This window comes from Mastigoproctus giganteus, chromosome 9 (genome assembly GCF_048544385.1).
Source record: "Mastigoproctus giganteus isolate SK-2022 chromosome 9, ASM4854438v1, whole genome shotgun sequence".
Classification (NCBI taxonomy): Eukaryota; Metazoa; Arthropoda; class Arachnida; order Uropygi; family Thelyphonidae; genus Mastigoproctus; species Mastigoproctus giganteus.
Window position 1 is genome coordinate 218,205,870 of NC_143583.1, and position 24,172 is coordinate 218,230,041.

At 40.7% G+C, this 24,172-nt stretch overlaps 1 protein-coding gene across 1 annotated transcript in view; it reads right to left on the reverse strand.

Moving 5' to 3' along the window:
- shot (dystonin-like protein short stop) overlaps positions 1-24,172 on the reverse strand; it is a 1,739,701-nt gene that overhangs the window by 229,733 nt on the left and 1,485,796 nt on the right. The window contains exon 78 of the mRNA XM_090380932.1: positions 3,646-3,918. Coding sequence (XP_090237058.1) covers positions 3,646-3,918 — 273 coding nt within the window. The remainder of the gene's footprint in view (positions 1-3,645; positions 3,919-24,172) is intronic.

Genomic DNA, 24,172 nt, shown 5'->3' on the forward strand with positions numbered 1-24,172 from the left:
ATTCACGAGTTTGTGGGTAGTAAATGGATGGCCATTGCACAAAATAGAAGGAACTGGAAAGTTTCCTTCATCTTGCAGTGGATTTAAAATGGTTGATGATGATATAATGACAGGTTTAATATTAGAATGGCATAGTGGACAGATGCAATCGAGTGACACCATCCTACCATTATATTAGGGTAACATCACTCAAAAAAAAATGATGTAATCATCATTCATCGTTGTTTTTTCAGTGATGGTACCTTGCTATTATGGTATTCCTAACTACTTATGGTATCTTAATTATATAGTATTCCACACTGCTTATGGTATTACATTAAAAAAACAATGATGATGATTATCATCGTTGTTTTTTGAGTAAGGAATCAATATCTTCAGCATCCAAATTTAGTTGGTTTAGAACATTATTTATTCATGATTGAAATGGTTGGGATGCTAATATATCATTTTCATTGTTAGTTAAATTAGAGGTGATAATTTCAGGTTCAGTGAAGAGGGTGCCTTGGAGAAATCTTAAAGAATTAATGATATGGTACACTTTGGAATGCCGACTGGGCTAGCCAGGTAGGTAAAGTGCCTGCCTGGCAACCCAAAGGTCGCGGGTTCGATTCCTGCCTCGGGCTTGGATCACAGTAAAATACAAAAACTTGGGGAGGTGCATTATGGCCATAGAAGCTGATGTGCCAACAACTAACAAAAAAAAAAAAAAAAAAAAACACTTTGGAATTTAATTTCATGAAGTTCCAGGAGGAATTAGTATCTCTTTTAGTGATCTGACAATTTAGTAGTGGTAAGCTGCCTGGAGGAGTTTTTTAACTCTTTCCTTACCTGCCTAAAGATTATGATGCAGTTTATATTCCCTAAAGTTTTGCTGTAGAATTATTTAGACTATTTTTGGTAATTACTTTCATTGTTGTAGCAGCAAGGAAATTTTCCCGACCTTGGTATAGAGAGTGATACAAAGTAATTGATAATTGTATGGTATGGTTTCAGTGGCTTCACTGATGCTACAAACCTAACGTAGGAATTTGAAGTTGAGATTCAAAAATGAAGTTGACCATTTTGATCATTGCTCAAACTACTTAAGGCTTTATACACCTCAATCAGATCTCCTTGCAGGTGTCTAGTTTCCAGAGCTGCAAGTTGTAGAACTTAAGCCTGTCTTGGTAAGAACAACCCTTTATTCCTCTCACCAATCTCTCTGTTGTTCTCAATACTTGTTCAAGCAGCTCTACATTTTTCCTAAAATCAGGTCACAAGACCTGTATGCAGTACTGAAGGGGTCACCTGACAATTGCCTTATACAAAAGGATAATCACCTCCTTATCCCTGCTAGTAAAATTCTTGTATATCATTGACGGGACACCAATAACCTGCTCTGGCAGCCTGTCTGCACTGTTCAGAAAACTTCATATCTGACTACACAATTACCCTCAGATCTTTTTTTCATTCTCCATTCCTGAGTGTAGTACAGTACAACTGGTACATTACTCCGGGGTACTGTGAATGAAGGCCTTTTTAATTGTCAATGTTAAACTTTACTTGCCACCTCTCAGCCCATCTGCCTAACTTTTCTACATCCTGTTGCAATAGCATGTGTCATTTCCGTCATTAACAACCCTGCCAACTTTCATATCATCTGCAAACTTGGACATTAGGTTTGATATATCTTCATCAATACCACTGATAAATACACAAAACAACCAACAATAAGCAGTATGGCATTAAGGGCAGCAACTTGCCCTTAATGCCATACCACCCCAATTTGTACAGTAGTCTTCCATGTGGAACAGTATCAAAAGCTTTCCTAAAATCTGAGTACAGCAGACTCTCGATTTACCGGGATCGGATTACGGATTAACTGGGACACTTCAAGACTCCAAATTTAAAAAAAAAAAAGTCAACCAAAAATCATAAAATTCAAGTAATAACTAGAAACAGATATTTTGCAAGTTGTAAATAAGAAGTGGCATTATAAGTTGTCATTGGGAGATTAATGTGCCTATTATCTTGCAATCCCTGCTATCTTCGCACGCCGCTCAAAAAAAAAAAAAAAAGTTTAGTTTGTTTTAGTGTTTCGCATAGATTGTTGTGTTCCGTCGCACAGCAAAAGGACAAATTTTGTCTTGTTATTTATGTCAGGGATGTCAAAATTTTTTTTAGAGTAAATATATACAGTGGTGCCTCGTAATCCGTCGCCGAATTAGAGTCGAATTGCGGGTAAATATTTTCCATATAAGTTTATGGCAAATTGATTAATTCGTTGTCGAAGAGAAATACACAATATTATTGACTTTACTATATTCGACCCTATAGCACACGAAATTACAAAATACATAATGAGTACATACATTTCATTGAGCCTTAGATGTTGGAAGGATGTTTTATTTATCTTGTTCTACCCCTTCTCTTCTCCTCTTGGCTTGAATAGGGATGAGGAATTGATCAAGGGTGGACTGTCTATTTATAAGTACAGCCCTACTGTTACCAATTGTTGCTAAGACCATAAATTGATTCATAGAAATCCAATGTTCCTATGTGCACATAATGGAACTATAGTGCATTGTATAATTAGTGGACACAATTTAGTATGTTTTATTATTTATTAAATATTATACATTTATGGCCGAACTGTTTGGAAGTGGCACCCCCGCCATCCTGCTTGGCACCCGCCTGCAACGCAGGCCTTGCAGGCCTGCTTCCGCTGGCCCTGCTGGCAGGGCCAGCGGAAGCAGGGCCAGCTGGCAGCCATTGTGGCATCCATAATTCTATTTTATTTATTGATGGAGTTGCATTTCTGTGGAGCACATATTCTGCAAGATAACTCAATAATAGGTGATATCAAGGACATGTCCCATTCCTACCTGACTGATTTGAAGGAAAGCATTAAGAGGCATTTCACTAACGTTTCCCATAACATACTTTGAATAACAGTTTGCCATGCCATATTGCACTTCCAGCAAAGAGTGAACATAAATGGCTGACATATTGAACATTTCAATCTTCATACCTAGAAGTTTATTTAAAGAGTAGTCCACTAGTGGCATAACAGACTAATTGCTCACCTCCCTACCACCAGTGACAAATTTTTGTTTTGCACTTTCCATTTCTACATGCATTGGATAATTTCCATTCCAAATTTAATCTTTCTAATTTTAATGGTTTTCCAGTCAATCAGTTGTAATCAACATTTATGTGGCAATGAAACGAATAGCAATAAACAAATAAAAAAAAAACAACAAAAAAAAAAACTAAAAATATGAATAATCAAATGTTTTGCATGGTAATATAAAATTATAGAAATTTTTAGAATTTTATGTATTCTTCCTAACTAGGAATAGTGGCTATATAAATAAACAGTGGACTATAATTTCAAGTTGGAGCCTAATACCATCACAACTTCATAGTTATCTTATGTTGAATAAAATACCCATTTATTAAATCAGTGAGATAAGCATTATATTTTTCATAATTGCTGATGCTAACATGATGCCAATGGAAAATTGTGCACAAATTAAATAATTAAAACTGGAAAAAAAAAGTCAACTAAACCAAGATGATAAAAAACAAATTTATAACCTAACAGATTACTTAATATTTATGAGAAATTATTTAAATGTAAACTAGTAATTATTTACTGCTTACTTCTTCCCAACGAGACTGAATAATTGTAATCCAGTGTCTAATGACGGACACACCATCTGGATGACATTTCTGTAGAATCTCCTGGGCATGAGTAATTGTATCATTTTTATTACCCTCCTGCTCTGCCATATCTTGCATAAAGCGCTGATGTTCTTTAATCTGTTGTTTAGTGGTTTCTTCATCATCTGGGAGTGGACCAGAAAATCTAAACTTCATTTCAGCATCTGACAACCACTCCAATAGCATGTGCACAGCTTTGTGTAACCTTTCAGCCTATAAGTACAAAAAAGAACTGGATGCAAAAAATAATTTTGACATCATATACTTAGATTTCAGAAAAGCTTTTGGTACTACTGCACATAATAAGACTGCTGAACAAATTGGAGCAGTGTGATATTAATGACATGTTACTGATATGGATAAAGGGATGGTTGAATGGGAGAAGACAGAGAGTGATTGTTAAGGTACTGCCCTTCTTGGACTAACTGGATGAAATGGCTTCTAACAACTGCCACGTGTGGTGTACCCTACCTCCTCATGGTGTGGGCTGGGCAGACTAGTCCTGGTGAATGGGTACGTACTTTATGCTACTTGGAGTTAACCAACCTGGAGTAGCTTGCAGAATCACAGTTTCAAAAATCAAGGAGGTGGCTTCTAAATCTCTTGTTCCAGTCCATCTCTAGTGGGGACTGATGTTGCCCAGCATGACATATATGCCCTTTGTGCCTGGTGTATCACTGAGCTTTCTCCTCCAAAATTCGACTTGGAGTTCATATCAAACGTGCCCAGATGGTCCAGTGAAAAAGTCCTTATGTTAGCTCAGGCAGAGGAAAACCTAAAAAGCTCCAGCATTCCAAACATCAACTAATGCCTGCAGCTTAAATTCCCACACCCAGTCAAGGCCATAAAGAGCAGTCAAAAATTGCCTTCTTATACCAGGCTATTGCATCAACTTCTGGGATCTAGGAAAAATAGCTTTGAGGCTATTTGTAGTGTTGCTTCCCCATTGTGGTGGATGATGCTTTGGTTGGATGACCTCAAAGTCTCTTCAAGGAACAATTATATTGATATTAATATATTAATAACATTAATCTCTTCAAGGAACAATTAAATCCCTTTGTGAACCCCCAGATTCTGCATTTAACCACCAATTCACATGACCAGAAAGATGGAACCATGCCTCATCACTCAGGAAATAAAGCAGTGGGTTGGGTTGAGTTCACCGTCTGCAATCTTGTTAAGGAGCCATTTACAATAATTCAGACATTTTGCTGCATCAGGTGGCAGTAATTCTTGGACACATGTCACACGATAGAGTTTCATTTCCAGGTAATGAAGTACATGAAAACAAGAAGTTGGTTTCACTCCAGTTTGTTGCGATAATTTCCTCATAGATTTTCTGGGGTAGCTAAAATTTGCTTTGGAATGTTCAACACAGCCTCTGGAGTCTTATCAGAGGGTAGACAATTTCTCGGTTCATTTACAACAGAACCTGTTATCCGCCATTTTGCCAGTAAGCACCGAATAGTACTCTTAGCTGGGATGGTAGCACTAGGAAATTTCTCAGAAAACAATTCCTGTGTTTCCTTAAAAGAGCCAGTATGTACATAGGCTTCCACTATACAAATCCTTTCTTGCACAGACTATGGCATTCTTGATGATACTCTCACACACCTATCACTTGAATGCCAAATGTATGGTGAAATGAAATGATATGGCTAAAATTCATTCTCTGAACAACTTCACACGGGAGTTGTTCAAAAATGAATATCATACCAGTATGAGGTGGGCTGGTTTTACGTGGAACACCCCGTATGTCCTGGAGAACCCATATGGGCTTATTCTGCCACTAGTCTGTTTGCCAAATGGCAGTGAGGACCAGGTTGTTGTTTGGTTTTTAGGAGCATTAGCAACTAAGGCCATATTGCTCCGGAATATGCGGTGGTCATTCCCTGACCTTTCCGCATCCTCCATATTTGGTGGTGACGGGCTCGAACCCCGGTCTAATCAAGAAGCGTGTGGTACGCACTGCTGCTCCTTCCCACCTGGCTACGGAGACGCCGTGTGAGGACCAGGCAAACTAGCCTGGTCTATTCTGCTTCCCCATCCCTATACCCAAGTCACCTGATGGAGTCCTCTCCATTTTCCTTGGGGATGCCTTCCTCTACATCCCCAATACTTCTTATTTTCCCTCCCTTTCTAGACTGCTTTGCTCACAACAGTGACTTTACTTCTTTTTTTTTTTTTTTTTTGTCTCTGTTCAGGAAGCTCAGGAGATCCTGGGGGAGACAAGCCAGAGAATAATGGGCAGCCATTATTCTCTGGCTAATTCCTAGTGGTGTGTGAGGGCAATATGGGGTCCCACCAGGGGCCCTGTAGCCAAATACCAGAACACAACATTAGAACCCAAAACAACATTTCACATTCAACATAGCACACTTTTCTGGTGTTTACTGTATTTCTGGACAGTGTACATATGGTGCAGGTGTGAGAAACCACAGATGGCATATGACCTTAACACTATGCCCTTAGAAAGCCAGATATGGTCTGTGTTAAAGAAGACTGAGTGGTGGTTCTGGATGTGCAAGTCATCAGACAGGGCTATGACCTTGATGTTTCCTACAAGCTTATAAAGAAAGATGCTATGACACAAACATCAACCTGAAGAAACAGATCGGAGAAGAATTTGATACCCACCAGTCATCTCAATAATAATAATTTCACATTTTAAATCATATTTTATATTAAAGCTTCAGATTTCAAAATCCTGACCATCCATACTTTAAAATGAACTATATCATGTTAGAGGTTCCATCAGAACACGGCATTCATGATTCAAGCCTGATGTCCCTACTATATTGTTTGATTTTGCTACATTTTGTAGCTACCATAGCCATTATTTATTAGCATTAGCATTCGCAAAGGCACATGATGCAAGAAAGCAAGCTCATATAGCATTGGTTGTTTATTTTCCTCTGGGAGCTCTCTTTGTATCAGCGTAGTCTCTTGTTGAGTACATGGAAGTTCAATGCGTCCAAATACTCTCCTATTTGGATATTAGAAAGGCTTGTGATACTGTTCATGGAAGACTGCTGAACAAATTGGAGCAGTGTGGCATTCGATGCAAATTGCTGCTATGGAAAAAAATGATGGTTGAGTGGGAGAAGACAGAGACTGCTAATCAATGGACACTGATCATCATGGACTAATGTTATTAGTAGAGTCCCTCAGGGTTTAGTGTTGGGTCCATTGTTGTTTTCTGTATTCATAAATGATATTGATGATGGTATATGAGGCTTAATGGCCAAGTTTAGAGACGATACAAAGGTTGGCAGGGTTGTTAATGACACTAATAACAGTACACTGCTGCGACAGGATCTAGAAAAGTTGAGCAGATGGGCTGGGAGTTGACAAATGAATGTTAACATTGACAAAAGTAAAGTACTACATATGAGAAGCAGTAACCCCAGAGTGACGTATCAACTCTGTGGTACTACACTGACAGTGCTAGAGAACGAAAAGCATCTGGGGGTAATTGTGCAGGCAGATATGAAGTTTTCTGAGCAGTGCAGATTGTCTGCAAGAGTAGCTCATAGTTTCTTGTCAATGATATACCAGAATTTTTCTAGCAGGGATAAGGAGGTGATTATCCCCTTGTATAAGGCAATTGTCAGGCCACGCCTTGAATACTGTATACAGGTCTGGAGGCCTCATTTTAAGAAGGATGTAGAGCTGTTGGAATGAGTACAGAGAAGGGCTCTTACAAAGAAAGGCTTAAATTTTGAAATTACAGTGTCTGGAGACTAGGCACCTGCGAGGTGATCTGATTGAGGTGTATAAAGCTTTGAATGGTTTGAGCATGCTCAATGCTAATGGGATTCTTCCTCTTGCTCAGAATAATCACCCGAGAGGACATAAATTCAAATACCTAGCTGATGTAGGATAGATGTGCGGAAGTTTGCCTTTAGCCAGTGGGTAGTTGCTTGGTGGAACAGACTTCCATCCTTTGTTGTGGAAGTTGCTAGTCTAAATAAATTTAAGGCTGAGCTGGACAGGTATTTGGAACGAACGGAGGGGTGAAATGGGAGTGGGTTTTTTTTTTTTTTTTGGCTGATGCTGCATAATCTTGCTTTCTTGCATCATGTGCCTCTATTAATGCTATTCTCTGATTTTGTCTCGTTTCTGTGGACGCTGGATCTCTTGATGATGCTCTTCACTTTTCCAATTAATTTCTTATTCCTGTTGTCCATTGGTATTGGATCAATTGGCCTATCTTTACTCTTAATTCTTCTATCTTCTGCTGAAGTCTTCTTTCCCAAGCTGGCTGTTCCTTCTCTTTTCAGTTCTTCTCGTTTCTCTTCTATTAATCCTTGTGGCCACCACAGCACGATACACGGCTGTATGGATAGCCTCCAGTGTTGCACCATTACTGTCAAGGTAATGCAGTATTATGGGCCGATTGAGGTGGTCTGTGACTCTCCACAAGGTTCTATTCGGTCTCTGCTTTGGTATCATCTTATGATCATCACCGGTATGATCATAAGATTCGGTATGTTCATCACCTCATCTCTTTCCACTTCAGCTGCTGTGGGTTGTATTTCTTCTTGCTCTTCCTCCTCTTGTTTGGTGGTGGTATGTTCTTCCTCCTCTGGTTCTGCATTCTTTATCCTTTGCAGTTGATCACTCACGTCCTGCTTGGTTTTTTTCTAAGATTGCAGGAGCTATCAGGTTCTTCTTGATGATGGTCTGCTATTTGCTTTTTTGGTGACCTGAATATCCCGGAATCATTCCAGCCACTTGGTATGTTGTCTCGCCCTGTAAGTTGTTATATCGGTCTCCAGCTTCGTTGTATGCTTGCGTGATGTACATATTCATTTCGATGCTCCACTTCATTTGTTGGTATTTTCTCCCTTCCTGGGTAGTCACTTGCGCAGGAAGCACTTCCAGTTAGTGGGCTGGATGGATTTGACCTTCTCTTGTGGTATCCATACAGGGGACAGCGCCACTTGCTCCACTGTCTTCCTCAGGAGACTGTCTCTGATTTTTCAAACCAACCCCTGATAAGGCCTGAACGCAAGTGATTTATCCTGGGCCACACTCGGTGCAGTATGATTAATATTCGAGAATGAGAGATGCCTATGCGGATGTACATTTTTGCCGCTCCTGGAACAGAGAAGTTTTTTCTGATTTATTTTCTGTTTTATTAGCTTAAATTGGCATATTATCTTATTTTCTAGAGTAGCTTTATATTCCTATTTACGATACTTAGATTAAAGTAACTTAGATAGAGATTTTGTAGGTATTACTTAGTATCGGAAAGGGTATCAAATCCAAGTGTTTACCATTCGTAACTTGCCACCATTGTTACGCGATACAAAATATCTCGAAATAGATAGCATAAGCTTAATATTGTATAGTATAGTACATAATATTGTCAATTAATCAGATAATTAATCTCTGATGAACTTCATTGTCAATTAAATTGTACATTTAACTATACATATAACGACTTGGGTTACGTAACATAAATAATTAGTAAAAAATAAATAATTAATACTTAACTTGATACGGAAGTTATATAAAGGGATTTCGTAGATAACGCTCGATACTGAAACATAAATATAGCGGTATAACTGTGTTGGGATATAAGTTTCGGGTTTTAATTTTGTACTGAAATTGGACTGACAATTGATATCAGCAATTGACTGACAATTGCTGATATTAATTGTCACAGGATAATACACCAGAAAGAAGGAGGAAGGGGCCCAATAGGCCTCATTCAGCAACAGAAGAAAGCGAAAATTAACCTGAAGGATTACTTCCAGAAACACAGCAGAAACTCCAGAAACATAGCTTTGTTTGTGGTTCCATCCAGGAACCACAAACAAAGCTAGAAAGATGGGCAGAGAAGACACTCCATGGCAGACACTACAATGATCTCCATCAAGATCACATACATAAAATTGCTTTCAATGCATGGCTCATGAACAGGACGCTCTTTCCTGAGACTGAAGGATTCATGCTTGCCATCCAAGACGAGGTAATCAACACCAGGAACTATAGAAAATACATCGCCAAGGAGCCTGGAGTGTTCGATGACACATGTCGAGACAATGCCACCTGTCCTGAGAAACGATCCAACACATCACAGGGGGATGCAAGGCGATCACACAGACTGAGTACACTCAATGACACGACCAGGGAGCCAGGATAATACCAGTTGGTCAAAGAAAGTGTACCGTATTACAAGTTCAAACCCCAGGCAGTACTAGAGATCCCAACCCACAAGTTGTACTGGAACCGTGCCATAATAACAGATAGGAACAGACTGGACATAACCCTTGTGGACAAGAAGGAAAAGGCTACCTATCTGATTGACATAGTGGTACCCAACAATGGTACTGCTATGTCTGATTGACATAGCGGTACCCTGCAGAAAACCCATGGGGAAAAATTCAGGAAGTACACGAACCTAAGACATTAGATCAAAGAGATGTGGCATATGCAACAAGGAACGACTATCCCAATCATTGTGTCAACCACACGTATGGAGCCAAAGACCCTGCCCAGCAGCAACAGGTCTCCCAGTGAACACCTACAAGGAACTCCAGAAAGTTGCAATCCTGAACACCTGTAGGATAGCCAGAGAGTTCCTCAACCAAAATAGCACCAGACATAACAACAACCACACTGTGTACTTGGTAGCAATACCTGTCACGAGGTGGAACCCCCAATCAGGGAGAAATAATAATAAAAAAGGACACAATGGCCCAGTGGTTAAGACACTGGAATAACAGCCTGATGGGCCCGGGGTTCAAATCCCGCTTTGGCAGAAGCGGACGTGGCCCTATTACAGTGGGAGACCGATATAATAAAAAAAAAATTGCGAAAGTTGCTCCGTTGGACTTACCTTCCCTAAGGTCAGAGTGATGGCTGAGCCACTTGCGAGAACTAAAATGCCACTGGACATAAGCTGAAGTTAAAAAAGTTCACCTCCATAGATGGATGATTTCGCAGAGAATTACAAATACCGCATCGAGTGTGGCGCAGGATAAAGTCAGTGGCGTTCATGCCATAGGCAGAAGGATCAGCTCGAAAAGTTATAGACAGTCTCCCGAACAAGACAGTGGAGAAAATGGCGCTGTCTCCTATATGGCTACCATAAGAGAAGGGCAAGACCATCCAGCCCCACCAACTGGAAGTGCTTCCTGCGCAACTGCACTAGTGACCACCCAAGAAGGAAGAAGCCAACGCATGAAGTAGGGCAATAGAAGAAGTCAACGCATGAAGTAGAAAGGAATATGTACATCATGTGAGCATGCTATGAAATACCAGGCTAGAGACCGATATGACATTGTACCGGTTGTGACTACATACCAAGTGGTTGGAACGATTCCCGAATATTCAGGACAGCAATTAGCAGACAAAGAAGGACAATCATCATGAAAAACCTAATACTCCTACAATTTTGGAAAACATAAAGCAGGATGTGAGCGATAAACTACAAAGAACAAAACATCACGCAGAATGTGAGCAATCAACTACAAAGAACAAAACAGAAAGCAGGATGTGAGCGATCAAATACAAAGCATATGGTCAATATGGAAAAAGAGGAGGAATAGCATATGATGGAAAGAGAGAAGGAAGAGCAAGAAGAAATACAACCCAGAGCAGCTGAAGTGGAAAGAGACGAAATCATGATATTGAGAATAGAAGATGAGTGGAAGAAGGCCCTAACAGAATTCGAAGGAATGATCTCACATGATACCCAAGCAGAGCCCAAATAAAATCCTGTGGAGAGTAACAGACCATGTCAATCGGCAAATAATAGCATATTACCTTTACAATAATGGTGCAATGCTGGAGGCTCTCCACACATCTGTATACTGTGCCGACATAGCAGCCACTAGGATTAATGGAAAAGAAATTAGAGACCAGCAGCAGAAGAACCGAAAACAGAAGGAACCGCCAGGTTGGGAAAGAAGACTTGCGCAGAAGATAGAAGAATTAAGGGTCAAGATAGGTCAGTTGACTCAGTACCAACAGGGTAACAGAAGTAAAAAATTGATTAGAAAAGTAAAGAGCATCCTTAAGAGAGACAGCATCCACAGCAAACATGAGACCAGAAATCAGAGAATAGGAGAATACTTGGACACACTAAAGCAGAACCTCCTAGCACTCAGCAAGAGACTACGCCGATACAAACAGAGCTCCCAGAGAGAAAAAAAAAAAAAAAAAAAAAAACTGAATCTTCGATGAGGAACAAAGAGCCTTCTGCAGGAAATTGTGTGAAGAGGAGAATGCAAGAAATGGACCACCAGAGAAGAAGACATCAAGGAATTACTAGGAAATATCTGGAGTAGTGAAGTAAGAAAGAACAGTCGAGCCCCCTGGATAGAAGTAGAATGGAAGAAAACCAAGGACATACAAGAGATGAGAGAGTGGGAGATTTGAGAAGTAAAACAGTTGATCAGCAACACCCACAACTGGTGAACCCCAGGCATTGATAACATCCACAACTACTGGTACAAAAAGCTCACTTGCACACACACAAGCACCTAGCAGAGCAGTTCAATCGAATGATAAGTCATCCAGAGAAAATCACAAAGTTTCTCACCGAAAGTCACATATCTGAAGCCTAAAGACGAAGATACAAGCAACCTGGTGAAATACAGGCCAATAACATGTCTCCCAACGATGTACAAGATCCTGACCAGCTGCATAACCAAGAAGATATCAGACCACTAAGAGATTAACATGTTTCACAGGTAATTTCAAAACATAATGGCCGAACAGCAGAAAGGATGCAAGCGGAGGAGCAATGGATGCAAGGAGCAATTAACCAGAGATGCCGCCAGCCTAAAAGAAGCACAACAACCTACACATAGCCTACATCGATTATTGCAAGGCCTTTGACTCCATACCTCATAGCTGGCTAATAGATAACCTGAAGATCTACAAGGTCAATCCAATAGTGACAAACTTCCTAGGAGCAACAATGGCAAAATGGAGTACCACAATTAAGGTCGAGAATATCACAACCAGACACATTCCCAACAGAAGAGGAATCTTTCAGGAAAATGAGCCCACTGTGGTTCTGTCGACCACTCAACCTGCTATCCACCATGTTTAACTGCAGTAAATATGGATAGAATCTAAATAAAGGAAGAAAGATCCTGTACACCCTCACCCACCTGATGTACATGGATGACATCAAGCTCTATGCAGCAACCAAGAAGCAACTCCAGAAACTACACCCGATCACCGAAGAATTCAGAAAGGATATCAGGAGGGAATTTGGTCTAGACAAATGTAAGACCCATGCACTGCACCAGGGAAAATAAGTCGTCCAAAACTACCAGCAGCTGACTGGTGAAGAGATCAAAGCTATGACAGAAGGAGAAACCTACAAATATCTAGGGATGATGTAGGTCAGCAGTTAGAGCACAAAAAAAATCAAGAAGTGCCTTACAGAAAAATATCGTGAGAGACTCGGAAGCCTTCTAAAAGCAAAATTGAAAGGAGGGAACACAGTTAAAGCCAAAAACACCTATGCAGCACCATTACTCACATACTCATTAGTAATGCTTGGGTATAACCTCCATGCACAAGTACATGGTGGGTGACCACACAGGTGTGAACCAACATCAGGGGTTGAGGTATGGCATCCACACCACACAGAGGAATACCGCCCCTCTATGTTACCAGGCAATACTAGGTGGTAGATGACTCCCATCAACTGGTGCAATACCACCCTTTTGCTTATTGGAGGCTTGAAGTGATGGAACCCATGTTTAGTCTCTAGAGCTAAGTTCCGGTCAACCTTTCCCTATCTCTTCCATCATGCAGTATGATTGATGACTTTTGAGGTTATGATGAACATCGTGACGAGATCCAATATTCCTTACGTTTCGAGGGTACAGCTCTAAAACAGTGTTCGCAGGCCGGCCGCTAATTAGTACACCAGACCGAACCTATTGGTAACTCTCTAGGAGGCTTCTGGATCAGCTAGCGTATCTTGCAACCTCTACTCTGCCAGATAGTGACTGGAGGGATTCCGAGTAGTATGTGGGGAGCATTGTCGAGGCCACGTTATGTCAAGGATCTGGGTATATTCTTACTGTGTGTATGCCATATCCAAAATTTTCATTAGTTCATACAGTATGTCCCACCCACTTTTTCTTACTATTGAATACACCATGAATTGTCAAACTAATAGAGCAAGCGTATCTGCAAAAAGATCTAAACCTCCCAAACACTTCCTAATTCATTTCACAAATATACGTGGTCTCAATTCCAATCTCAATGATGTCCATTGCCACTTCCAGTCTGCCAAGCCCCATGTATTTTTCTGACAGAATTGCAGTTATCAGTTGATTCAACTACTGCTCATCTCAGATGCCCAAATTATTCGCTGTATGATTCCTTTCGCCTCAAAGGTGGTACTTGTGCATATGCCCGTTAGGATATTCCCTGTCAGAGACTTGGCAATTTGGAATCTCCTCTCTTTGATCTTCTCTGGCTTAAAATCTCTCCACCTCATTGTGTCAAATTCATCTGTTGTCTCTACTGTTCTCCCATCTCCACTAATCACTTGGAGCTCTTTGACTTCCTGCCTTCGCAACTTGACTTTCTCCAGTCCAACTTTCCTAACAGTGAGGTAATTTTCCTTGGTGATTTTAATGTTCACTATTCCAGCTGGCTTCCATTTTCTAGTCACACCGACCCAGCTAGTCAAGATGCTGAGGCTTTTGCAATTACTAATGACCTTGCACAGATTGTTCATTTGCTTACAAGAATACCAGACAATCCTAATCATATAGCCAACACACTTGATCTTTTTCTCACAAACAACCCTTCAAAGTACACAGTTGAAGTGAGAGATCCTTTAGGCTGTTCAGATCACAACTTGGTGATTGTCTCTTCTCCAATGGAGCCTTTATCTCATGGCTATTCCCAACCTCGTATTGTTTGGCATTAAAAGAATGCAAAATGGGATGACCTGTGAGATTTCTTTTCTTCTTTTTCTTGGTCGGATTACTGTTTCAAAACTTCTGATGTCAATGTTTACTCAGATCGTGTCAGTGAAATTATTCTTGCAGGAATGGAATCCTTTATCCAGACTCCACTTTAAAATCTCGTCCTTTATCTAAACCTTGGTTTTCCAATAAATGTGCTAAGGCTGTTCAAGAGAAAAACGTTGCATATCGTAATTGGCTTGTTTCTAATTCTTCAGTTTCATTTTCTGCCTAAACCAAAGCTCGGAACAATTGTAAAGCAGTTATTAATCAGTCCAAACTAGAGTTGAACAGGCTAAGAGTAGAAAACTTGCTTCTTCCCTAATGGTAGCCGAGCATTCTGGTCTATTGCCAAAGCTATTGGCCGCAACTTTTGCCCATCTCTGCTCCCACCTCTGTCCAAACCAGATGGTTCTGTTGTCACTTCAGCCAAGGATAAAGCTGACCTGCTAGCATCCCATTTTTCTTCCAACTCACGTATTAATGATCTTGATAAAACACCTCCCACCATTCCCAACATGCTCCATTCAATGCCTCCTGTGGACTTCCTTCAAAAGGATGTCAGAAGGATTTTGACGAATCTTGATCGTAAGAAAGCTCCAGTTCCCAATGGTATTGTTCTCAAAACTTGTGCTACTGAACTTACTCCTATTCTTTGCCGCCTTTTTTCACTTTCTTATTCCAAAGGTGTTTTTCCTTCTGATTGGAAATTTGCTCCTATCTAGCCTGTTCCTAAAAAGGGTGACAAATCCCTCGATTCCAATTATCGTTCCATTACAATTACTTCTACTCTTTCTAAAGTAATGGAGAATTCAATTAGCAACCAACTCTTAAATTACCTAGAAACCTTCCGTCTGATCAATGATTGGCAGTATGGATTCTGTCACCCATTTATGGACTAATTCAATGGAAAGGTTCGGTGAAACAGAAGTAGTTGCTCTTGACATCTCAAAGGCTTTCGATCGTGTTTGGCTTTGTTTGTTTGTTTGTTTTTGGGTTTTATTGGCACATCAGTAAATAAGGCTATAACACGCCAAAAACAGGTGATATATAAAAAAAATTTAAACTTTCACTGACCTAATTACTTAGGTCACCATGTCAACGTATAAAATAACAAAGGTATAAAATGTAGAAAAGATAAATCAATAAAGAAACAACAATAACATGTAAATTTTAAATACAAGTAAAAAACATTATTGATTTAAAATAGCTAAAAATAGCAGACACATGGGCATTGTCGGATAAAATCTGACTGAGTGTATATGGCTCAATCAGATGATTAAAAGCGGTAAAATGGATATTGGACAATCAATATCTGGACATCAATATCTAAAATCTGGACAATCAATTAAAATGTGTCTGATAGTTAAAATTGTGCCACAGGACTCACACTCATACATAGGAGGGTCATCAGCCCTCAGCAAAAACGAATGAGTCAAATGACTATGTCCTATGCGGGTCCGGGCAAGAACAACTTCCTCCTTACGATTCCTGCGCAGACTAGACTGCCACGGTTCAATTACAGGCTTTATACCATATAATTTATTCATAGTCTGTTTATTCCACAAATCCTGCCATTGGGAGTGTATCTTCTGGTGTATTATTTGCCTGTAGTCTGTATAGGGGACTGACAGGCAACGATTATTATTGGGAATTGCTGATTTGGCTGCGGTGTCAGCAAAATCATTTCCCCTAATCCCAATATGGCTGGGAATCCAGCAGAAGCGGATATCATATTCATGTTCATGGAGGAAGTGAATCTTCTGTCGAATGCAAGACAAAACTGAATGAGGATTATATCTCACAGTTATTAAAGCCTGTAACATGCTGAGAGAGTCAGAATATAAAATGAACAGTTGGTATTTTCATTTACTAATGTGATCCAAGGCTAACTCTATAGTATGCAGCTCTGCAGTAAATATGCTGCATTCAGAGGGAATCTGCTCCGATGTAGTGGTGTCTGTAAAGACAGCAGTAGATCCCACATATGATTCCGACTTCGAACCGCCTGTGTAAACTGCGAGAAGTCAATGTTCAGTTCGGTATGCTGAATAAAACTGCAAGTAGACAGATGATGGAGTGTCCGACTTGCCCCAATTTCTAAGGGAGAAGTCACATGTTGGAACATGAGCATGCCAGTGTGGAAGGGGTTGTTTTGGTATTTGGGCAACCTTGTCTACCTTGATATTAAGTTCTTTCAGTAGCTCTTGGAGACGAATACTAAAAGGATGATTGGCAGTCTTATGGGGGTTGTACAAATTTTCCCATCGTGGCTCAAAAACAAATGGCCACGTAGGATGGTCTGGCAGGGATTTCAGTTTTAAAGTGTACTTTAGAAACAACTGCTTACGTTGAAGTGATAACGGTGGTTCGTTTGCTTTGAGGTATAAGCTCTGGACAGGAGATGTTCGAAATGCTCCAGTAGCGATACGGAGAGCCTGATGATGGAGCGGATCCAGGCATCGAAGTACACTGTCTCTGGCCAAATTGTATACCAGGGACCCGTAATCTAGTCTGGATCGTACAAGTGCACGGTAGATGCGTAGTAGGGTGCATCGACCCGCACCCCAAGATGTAGAAGAAAGAGAGCGTAGAATATTCAGCCCTCTTGTGCACTTTGTGCGGAGTTGACGGATGTGATCCAGAAAGGTCAGCTTTTTATCAAATACGAGTCCCAAGAATTTTGTGTCCGCCGCTACTGGAATAGCATTTTGTCCAAGCCTTAATTCAGGTTCAGGATGAAGATTACGCTTACGACAAAAATGTACGCAAACGGTCTTCTCCGGCAAGAACCTGAAGCCATTAGCAAGTGCCCAGGAATGAAGGCAATCAATGGTTTTTTGCAGTTGTCTTTCAATAACCTCATTTTGCATGACTGACAAAATATGCTAAAGTCATCAACATAGAGGGCACTGTTTACAGTTGGAGGAAGTTGTTCTGTGATGGAATTTACTTTGATGGCAAAAAGCGTGACAATTAAAACTGATGCTTGTGGTACTCCCTCCTCTTGGGTGAAGGAACAAGAGAGCGAGGATCCCACACGAACTTGGAAAGATCGATTGGCTAAAAAGTTTTTAATAAAAATGGGAGTTGCGCTCTAAGACCAAGGCAATGCAAATCTTTTAAGATGCCAAATCTCCAAGTTGTGTCATACATACGCTTTCTCCATGTCAAAGAATACAGACACTAAATGTTCATGTTTTAGGAAAGCATCCTGAATGGATGTTTCCAGTGTTATAAGATGGTCCAAAGTGGACCGGTTCCTTCGGAAGCCACACTGGATGTTGGAGAGAAGGTCATTTGATTCTAAATACCAGATTAAACAAAAATTTACGATTCTCTCCAGGATTTTGCACAGACTGAGCATAGTCAGAGCAATAGGACGATAAACAGTAGTGACTTTTGGATCCTTTCCTGGCTTATCAAAGGGAGGAACGATTGCCTTGCGCCAGGAATCCGGAAACTGCCCTTCAATAAAGATTCTGTTATATAGAATGAGCAGATAATCCATAGATTTTGGTGAAAGATGCTTAATCATTTCATAATGGAAGCCATCTGGTCCAACAGCACTTGCTTTGGAAAGAGTGAGGGCTCTTTTCAGTTCCTCTATAGTGAATGCCCCGTTGTAGGGATAAAGGCTCTTAGACTTTAAATTAAGAGCCTGTTTTTCAATTTTATGTTTCAGGACCAGGAACTCTGGGGAATACGAAGATGTTAGAGAATGTTTCCCCAAGAGAATTGGCTTGAATTTCTCCAAGAGAATTAGAGAATGTTTCCCCAAGAGAATAGGATTGAAGAAGGGTGGGATGTATATTTTCCCTTCATTTTCTGGATTTTATCCCAGACCAACTTAGTACTAGTGGACTGAGTAACTGATGAAGTAAAACGGATCCACGATTCCTTTTGACTCTGACGGCAGATGTAACGTGCTTTAGCTGATGCGCATTTTAAGGCTATAAAGTTGGTCATGGTAAGATATCGGCGGAATATCCCCCACGCTTTGTTTTGAGCCTTTCTTGCTGCAGAATTCCACCAAGGTTTGGGAAATAATGGAAACTGGGAAGATGTTTTTGGAACAGCATTCGCAGCTGCTTGGACGATAATTTCTGTGATGTACGTTACTGCATCATTGATAGGCTCCTGACTGACGGTACTGAGGTCAAAATTTGCCTGATGTTGGAAGGCAGACCAGTCAGCCTGATCAATCTTCCACCATGGTAACCTGAAAGGAAGACACAGTCTCCCACTGTATAACAAGGTTATCATAGGGAAGTGATCACTTCCGTATGGGTTCTCCTCCACTTCCCAAGTAAGTGAAGGGAGCAGATAGAGAGATCAATGGCAGAAAACATACAGGTAGGCACATGGAAGAAGGTATTTATTCTAGTATTTAGAAGGGAAATGTCATTTTCATTTAGCATACGCTCCATGACTCGTTCCCTTCCATTATGTTAGGGCTTATGTTAGATTAAGGCTTCCATTAAGGCTTATGTTGGACCACACTTGGAATACTGTGTTCAAGTATGGAGACCGCACCTAAAGAAAGACATCGAGCTTCTTGAAAGGGTGCAAAGAAGGGTAACTCGCCTGGTGAGATCGGCAAAAGGGCGTCCTTATGAAGAAAGACTTCGAATATGTGGGTTGCAGAGTTTGGAAACTAGACACCTTAGAGGAGATTTGATTGAGGTGTTTAAGGCTGTGAGAGGCATCAGTAAAATGAATGAGGACAAAATTTTCAAGATTATAAATGATGCTAGAACTAGGGGACATAAATTCAAGTTACGAGGGGAAATGTTTAGATTGGACTGCAGGAAGTTTTATTTTAGCCAGCGAGTTATAAATTACTGGAATAAGTTGCCTTCATGGGTAGCGGAGGCTGATAGTTTGGTGAAATTCAAAGGTCATCTGGATAGTACTTTCGGGTAAGGGAAGCGCATAGGATGATAGGTTTAATTTCCTTTTTATTTATATTTTATTTTATTTATTTATTAATTATTATTATTTAGTTATTTATTTTATTTATTTATTTATTTATTTTTTGTTTTTATTATTGTTTTGTTCGGATTTTTTATTTTTTTTTTTGGCTGGTGCAGCATAAGCCATAGGCTTTCTTGCACCATGCGGCCGTTACTAATACTAATTAATGTTAGCACTACTCCACAGGGTATTATGGCCATTAAAATCCCCGAGAAGTAAGAAAAGGGGAGGCAACTGCGTTACAAGATCATTAAGGTCTTCCTGGGAGATGTCAGTCACAGGTGGCAAATAAATAGAGCACACTGTTAATAAAAATCCCACTGTAAGGCGAACTGCAACAGCCTCTATGCTAGTTGTAATTGGCAAGGGCTGAACTGGGGTCTGGTTGCCCACAAGGATAGCCACTCCTCCATGAGCAGGACCATCCGCAATTCTGTCGTTACGAAAAAATGTTATGTTATGCATGGTGGGGTTATCATTTGCCTTTAGATAAGTCTCCTGCAAGTAAAAGCAAACTGGCTCGTGATTTTGCAGGAGGGCCTTGATGTCATCTGTATTTCTCTGGAATCCACGACAATTCCATTGTAGGAATTTAGCCATTATTTTGGGTTGGTGGGTCCATCAGGCAGCTTCTGAGATGCTGAGGGCTTACTTTTGTCAGTCTTGGATTTATCTTTTTTTGGGAAGAATGGACGCTGTCCCGTGTACATTTCTTCCTCCGCAAAGAGTTCCAAGACTGACTCATCTGGTACCGCCTTGTCCTCTATATCCATTGTTTCTGTTATTATTGGTTGCTCTTCTTTACCACTTGGTTTTGGTAGTGGTGGAGCACTAGGAGGTACGGATATAGGAGTGGCAACTGACTGTGTTTTTTTGGTGGGATTTTGTGAACTCAATAAATAGCGTGCAATCGGAGTGAATGACTCTCTTGGTGGTATATATATATATATAGTCATCTCAGTTTGTGTCCTGATAGTGCACTTAGCAGAAACCTTCTGGGCATATGAAGGTTTCCCACTATTTATTGGTTGGATACGTTTTCTGGCCTCTGGGTAGGAGATATTCAGCTCTGTTTTCAACTTTTGGATCTCTTTTTCATCCTTCCACCGCTGGCATGCTCTAGAGTAGGCGGGGTGCCCTTCTTGGCAATTGACACAGATCAGTTTTGAAGCTTAACATTCCTTGCTCTCATAGTCTTTAACACCACATCGAGCACAGGCAGGGTTACCACGACAAGATGTTTGCGAGTGGCTGTATTTTTGGCATCTAAAACACCGCTGTGGGTTTGGGATATAAATCCCCACTGGGCAGTTTAGTTAGCCTGCCTTGATGGAATTTGGAGGCTGTGGGGTGTTAAATGTTAGGAAGAGAACACGGGAAGGGATGAGATTCCCATCCTTTCTCACTGATATTATTTTGACAGCTGTCACTCCTTGTTCTTTCAATTAGCATTAGCATTAGTAGAGGCATTTGATGCAAGAAAGCAAGCTTATGCAGCATCAGCCAAAAAAAAAAAAACCCACTTCCACTTCACCCCTCTGTTCGTTCAAAATACCTGTCCAGCTGAGCCTTAAACTTATTTAGGCTATCAACCTCCACCACAAGGGATGGCAGTGTGTTCCACCAACCAACCACCCTCTGGCTAAAGGCAAATTTCCGCACGTCTATCCTACATCTGTCTTTCCTCAATTTGAATTTATGCCCTCTCAGGTGATTTTTCTGAGCTAGAGGAAGAATCCCATCAGCATTGAGCATGCTTAAACCATTCAAGGCTTTATACACCTCTATCAGATCACCTCACTGGTGCCTAGTCTCCAGACACTGTAATTTGCAAAACTTAAGCCTTTCTTCGTAAGAGCACCCCTTTGTTCCATTCACTAATCTTGTTGCCCTTCTCTGTACTCGTTCCAGCAGCTCTACATCCTTCTTGAAATGAGGCCTCCAGACCTGTATACAGTACTCAAGGTGTGGCCTGACCATCGCCTTATACAATGGAATAATCACCTCCTTATCCCTGCTGGAAAAATCTGTATATCATTGACAATACTCCATGAGCTACTCTTGCAGCCCGTCTGCACTGCTCAGAGAACTTCATATCTGCCTGCACAATCACCCCCAAGTCCCTTTCATGCTCTACCACTGTCAGTGTAGTACCACAGAGTTGATACGTTGCTCTGGGGTTGCTTTTTCCCATGTGTAGTACTTTACATTTGTCAATGTTAAACTTCATTTGCCACCTCTCAGCCCATCTGCTCAACCTTTCCAGCTCCTGTTGCAGCAGCATAGTGTCAGTAGTGTCCTTGACAACCCTGCCAACCTTTGTATCATCTGCAAACTTGGACATTAAGCTTGATATACCATCATCAATATCATTTATAAATACAGAAAACAATAATGGACCCAACACTGAGCCCTGAGGGACTCCACTAATAACATTAGTCCACGATGAGCAGTGTCCATTGATTACCACTCTCTGTCTTCTCCCCCTCAACCACCCCTTTATCCATAGCAGCAATTTGCCTCCAATGTCACACTGCTCCAATTTGTGTAGCAGTCTTCCATGTGCAACAGTATCAAAAGCCTTTCTAAGATCCAAGTATATAATATCAAAGTTATTCCCTGCATCCAGTTCTTTTGTGACTGCATCATAGTATCCAATCAAGTTGGTCAGGCAAGACTTCCCCTTAACAAAACCATGCTGTGTCTGAGCTATAACTGAAGTCTTGTCTAAATGATCCTGCAGTGCTTCTTTAACCAGTGCCTCCATTAATTTTCCTGGAACAGAAGTTAAGCTCACAGGTCTATAATTACTTGTGTCAGCCTTTGATCCTCCTTTGTGAATTGGGGTCACATTTGCACATTTCCAGTCTATGGGTACCTCCCCTGAGTCCAAGGAAGCTCTCATAATTATGGCTAAGGGTTTGCTTACTTCCTTTGCTGCCTCCTTTAATATAACTGGATAGATCCCATCCACCCCGGGTGCCTTTCTTTGTTTATCTTCAACAGTTTCTCCTCCACTTTACTCGCAGTTATTTCAAGATTCTGTAGCTTACTGCTAGAGTTGAATACACCTCTGGCATTCCCCTTGCTGAATAACTCCTCATGTGTGAATGTCGATGCAAAATATTCATTTAGTTTGTTAGCTACCTGAGCAGGATCATCAACAGTTGACCCATCAATATCAAGTGGACCAATCTGATTCATCCCCTTCCTTCTAGAGTTTACATAAGTAAAGAACTCTTTGCTGTTTTTCTTTGCATCCCTTGCCAAGGATTTCTCGTAATCTGCCTTCGCCTGCCTAACCTCCTTTGTAACTTGGTTGCATATCAACTTGTATCTATCATAGGCTTCTGTGTCATGTGTTAATTTGTAAGTATCCCATGCATTTTTCTTCTCTGCCATATGCCTCATTAGTTCATCTGACAACCATTTAGGCCTAAACCTTGAACAATATTTCTTAGTTGGTATGTAAAGCCTAGTAGCTTCCAAGATAAGTTCTTTGAATGCTTCCCATTTTGAATTTGCTGTTGGTAACATCATCAGTTGGTCCCACTGTATAGAATTTAAATACTGTCTCAGCCCATCGTAGTCGCCTTTACGGAAGCAATAACCCTTCCCTTTACCCCTAATGGTAGTTACCTCTTTCAGTAAATCCCACTTCAGCACACTGTGATCACTGCCACCTAGTGGTTCATTTATCTGCAGATTCTTAATGCATGAAGAATCACTGCTGATAATCAAATCAAGAGTATTACTCCCTCTAGTTGCCTCCCGAACATGCTGATGTAGAAAACAATCATCCAATAAATCCACAAAAGCCCTGCTAGTGTGTGAGTAACCAGCCCCCAAATTCCAGTCAATATCTGGGAAATTAAAATCTCCCATTATAAGACTCTCTGATTTACTGGCCCACTCTATTTCCCTGTACAGTTCCTTATTATACTCAGAGTCATTAGCCCTGTAACACACTCCTACTCTCAATTTTGATCTCCCAATGTTTATGTCACACCAAACTGACTCAACACTGCACTGTCCAGCGATGACGACTGGCTTCACTTCCTTGGTTTTTATGTGTTTCTTAACTAATAGCATAACCCCTCCCCCCTTCCTATCCTGTCTATCCTTTCTGTAGACGTTATACTCCCCAAATTGCATTTCTGCATTCCTTATATCTGTGTGACACCACGTCTCTGATATCCCAACAATATCTGCCTTTGATGTTTTGAGCAATACCTCAAATTCATCAAATTTATTTACTAAACTCCTAGCATTGGTGTACACGCAAGTATACCTGCACCTGTTTCTATTCTTAGCTACCCTAACACAACCCATGTGTTTACTTGTACCGCAATGGCTCCCAGCAGTCTCTGAAATACCATGCACCTTGTTTTTCAGGCTTCTGCTCAGAAATTCAGAGCAGATCTCTCTTTCAGAAACACGAAGAAGATCCCACTCTGAAATAACACCTCGTGAAGAGTTCAAAGTTTTGTGGGGGGTTACGATGATAGGTATTCCCCCTATTGATGTGGCTT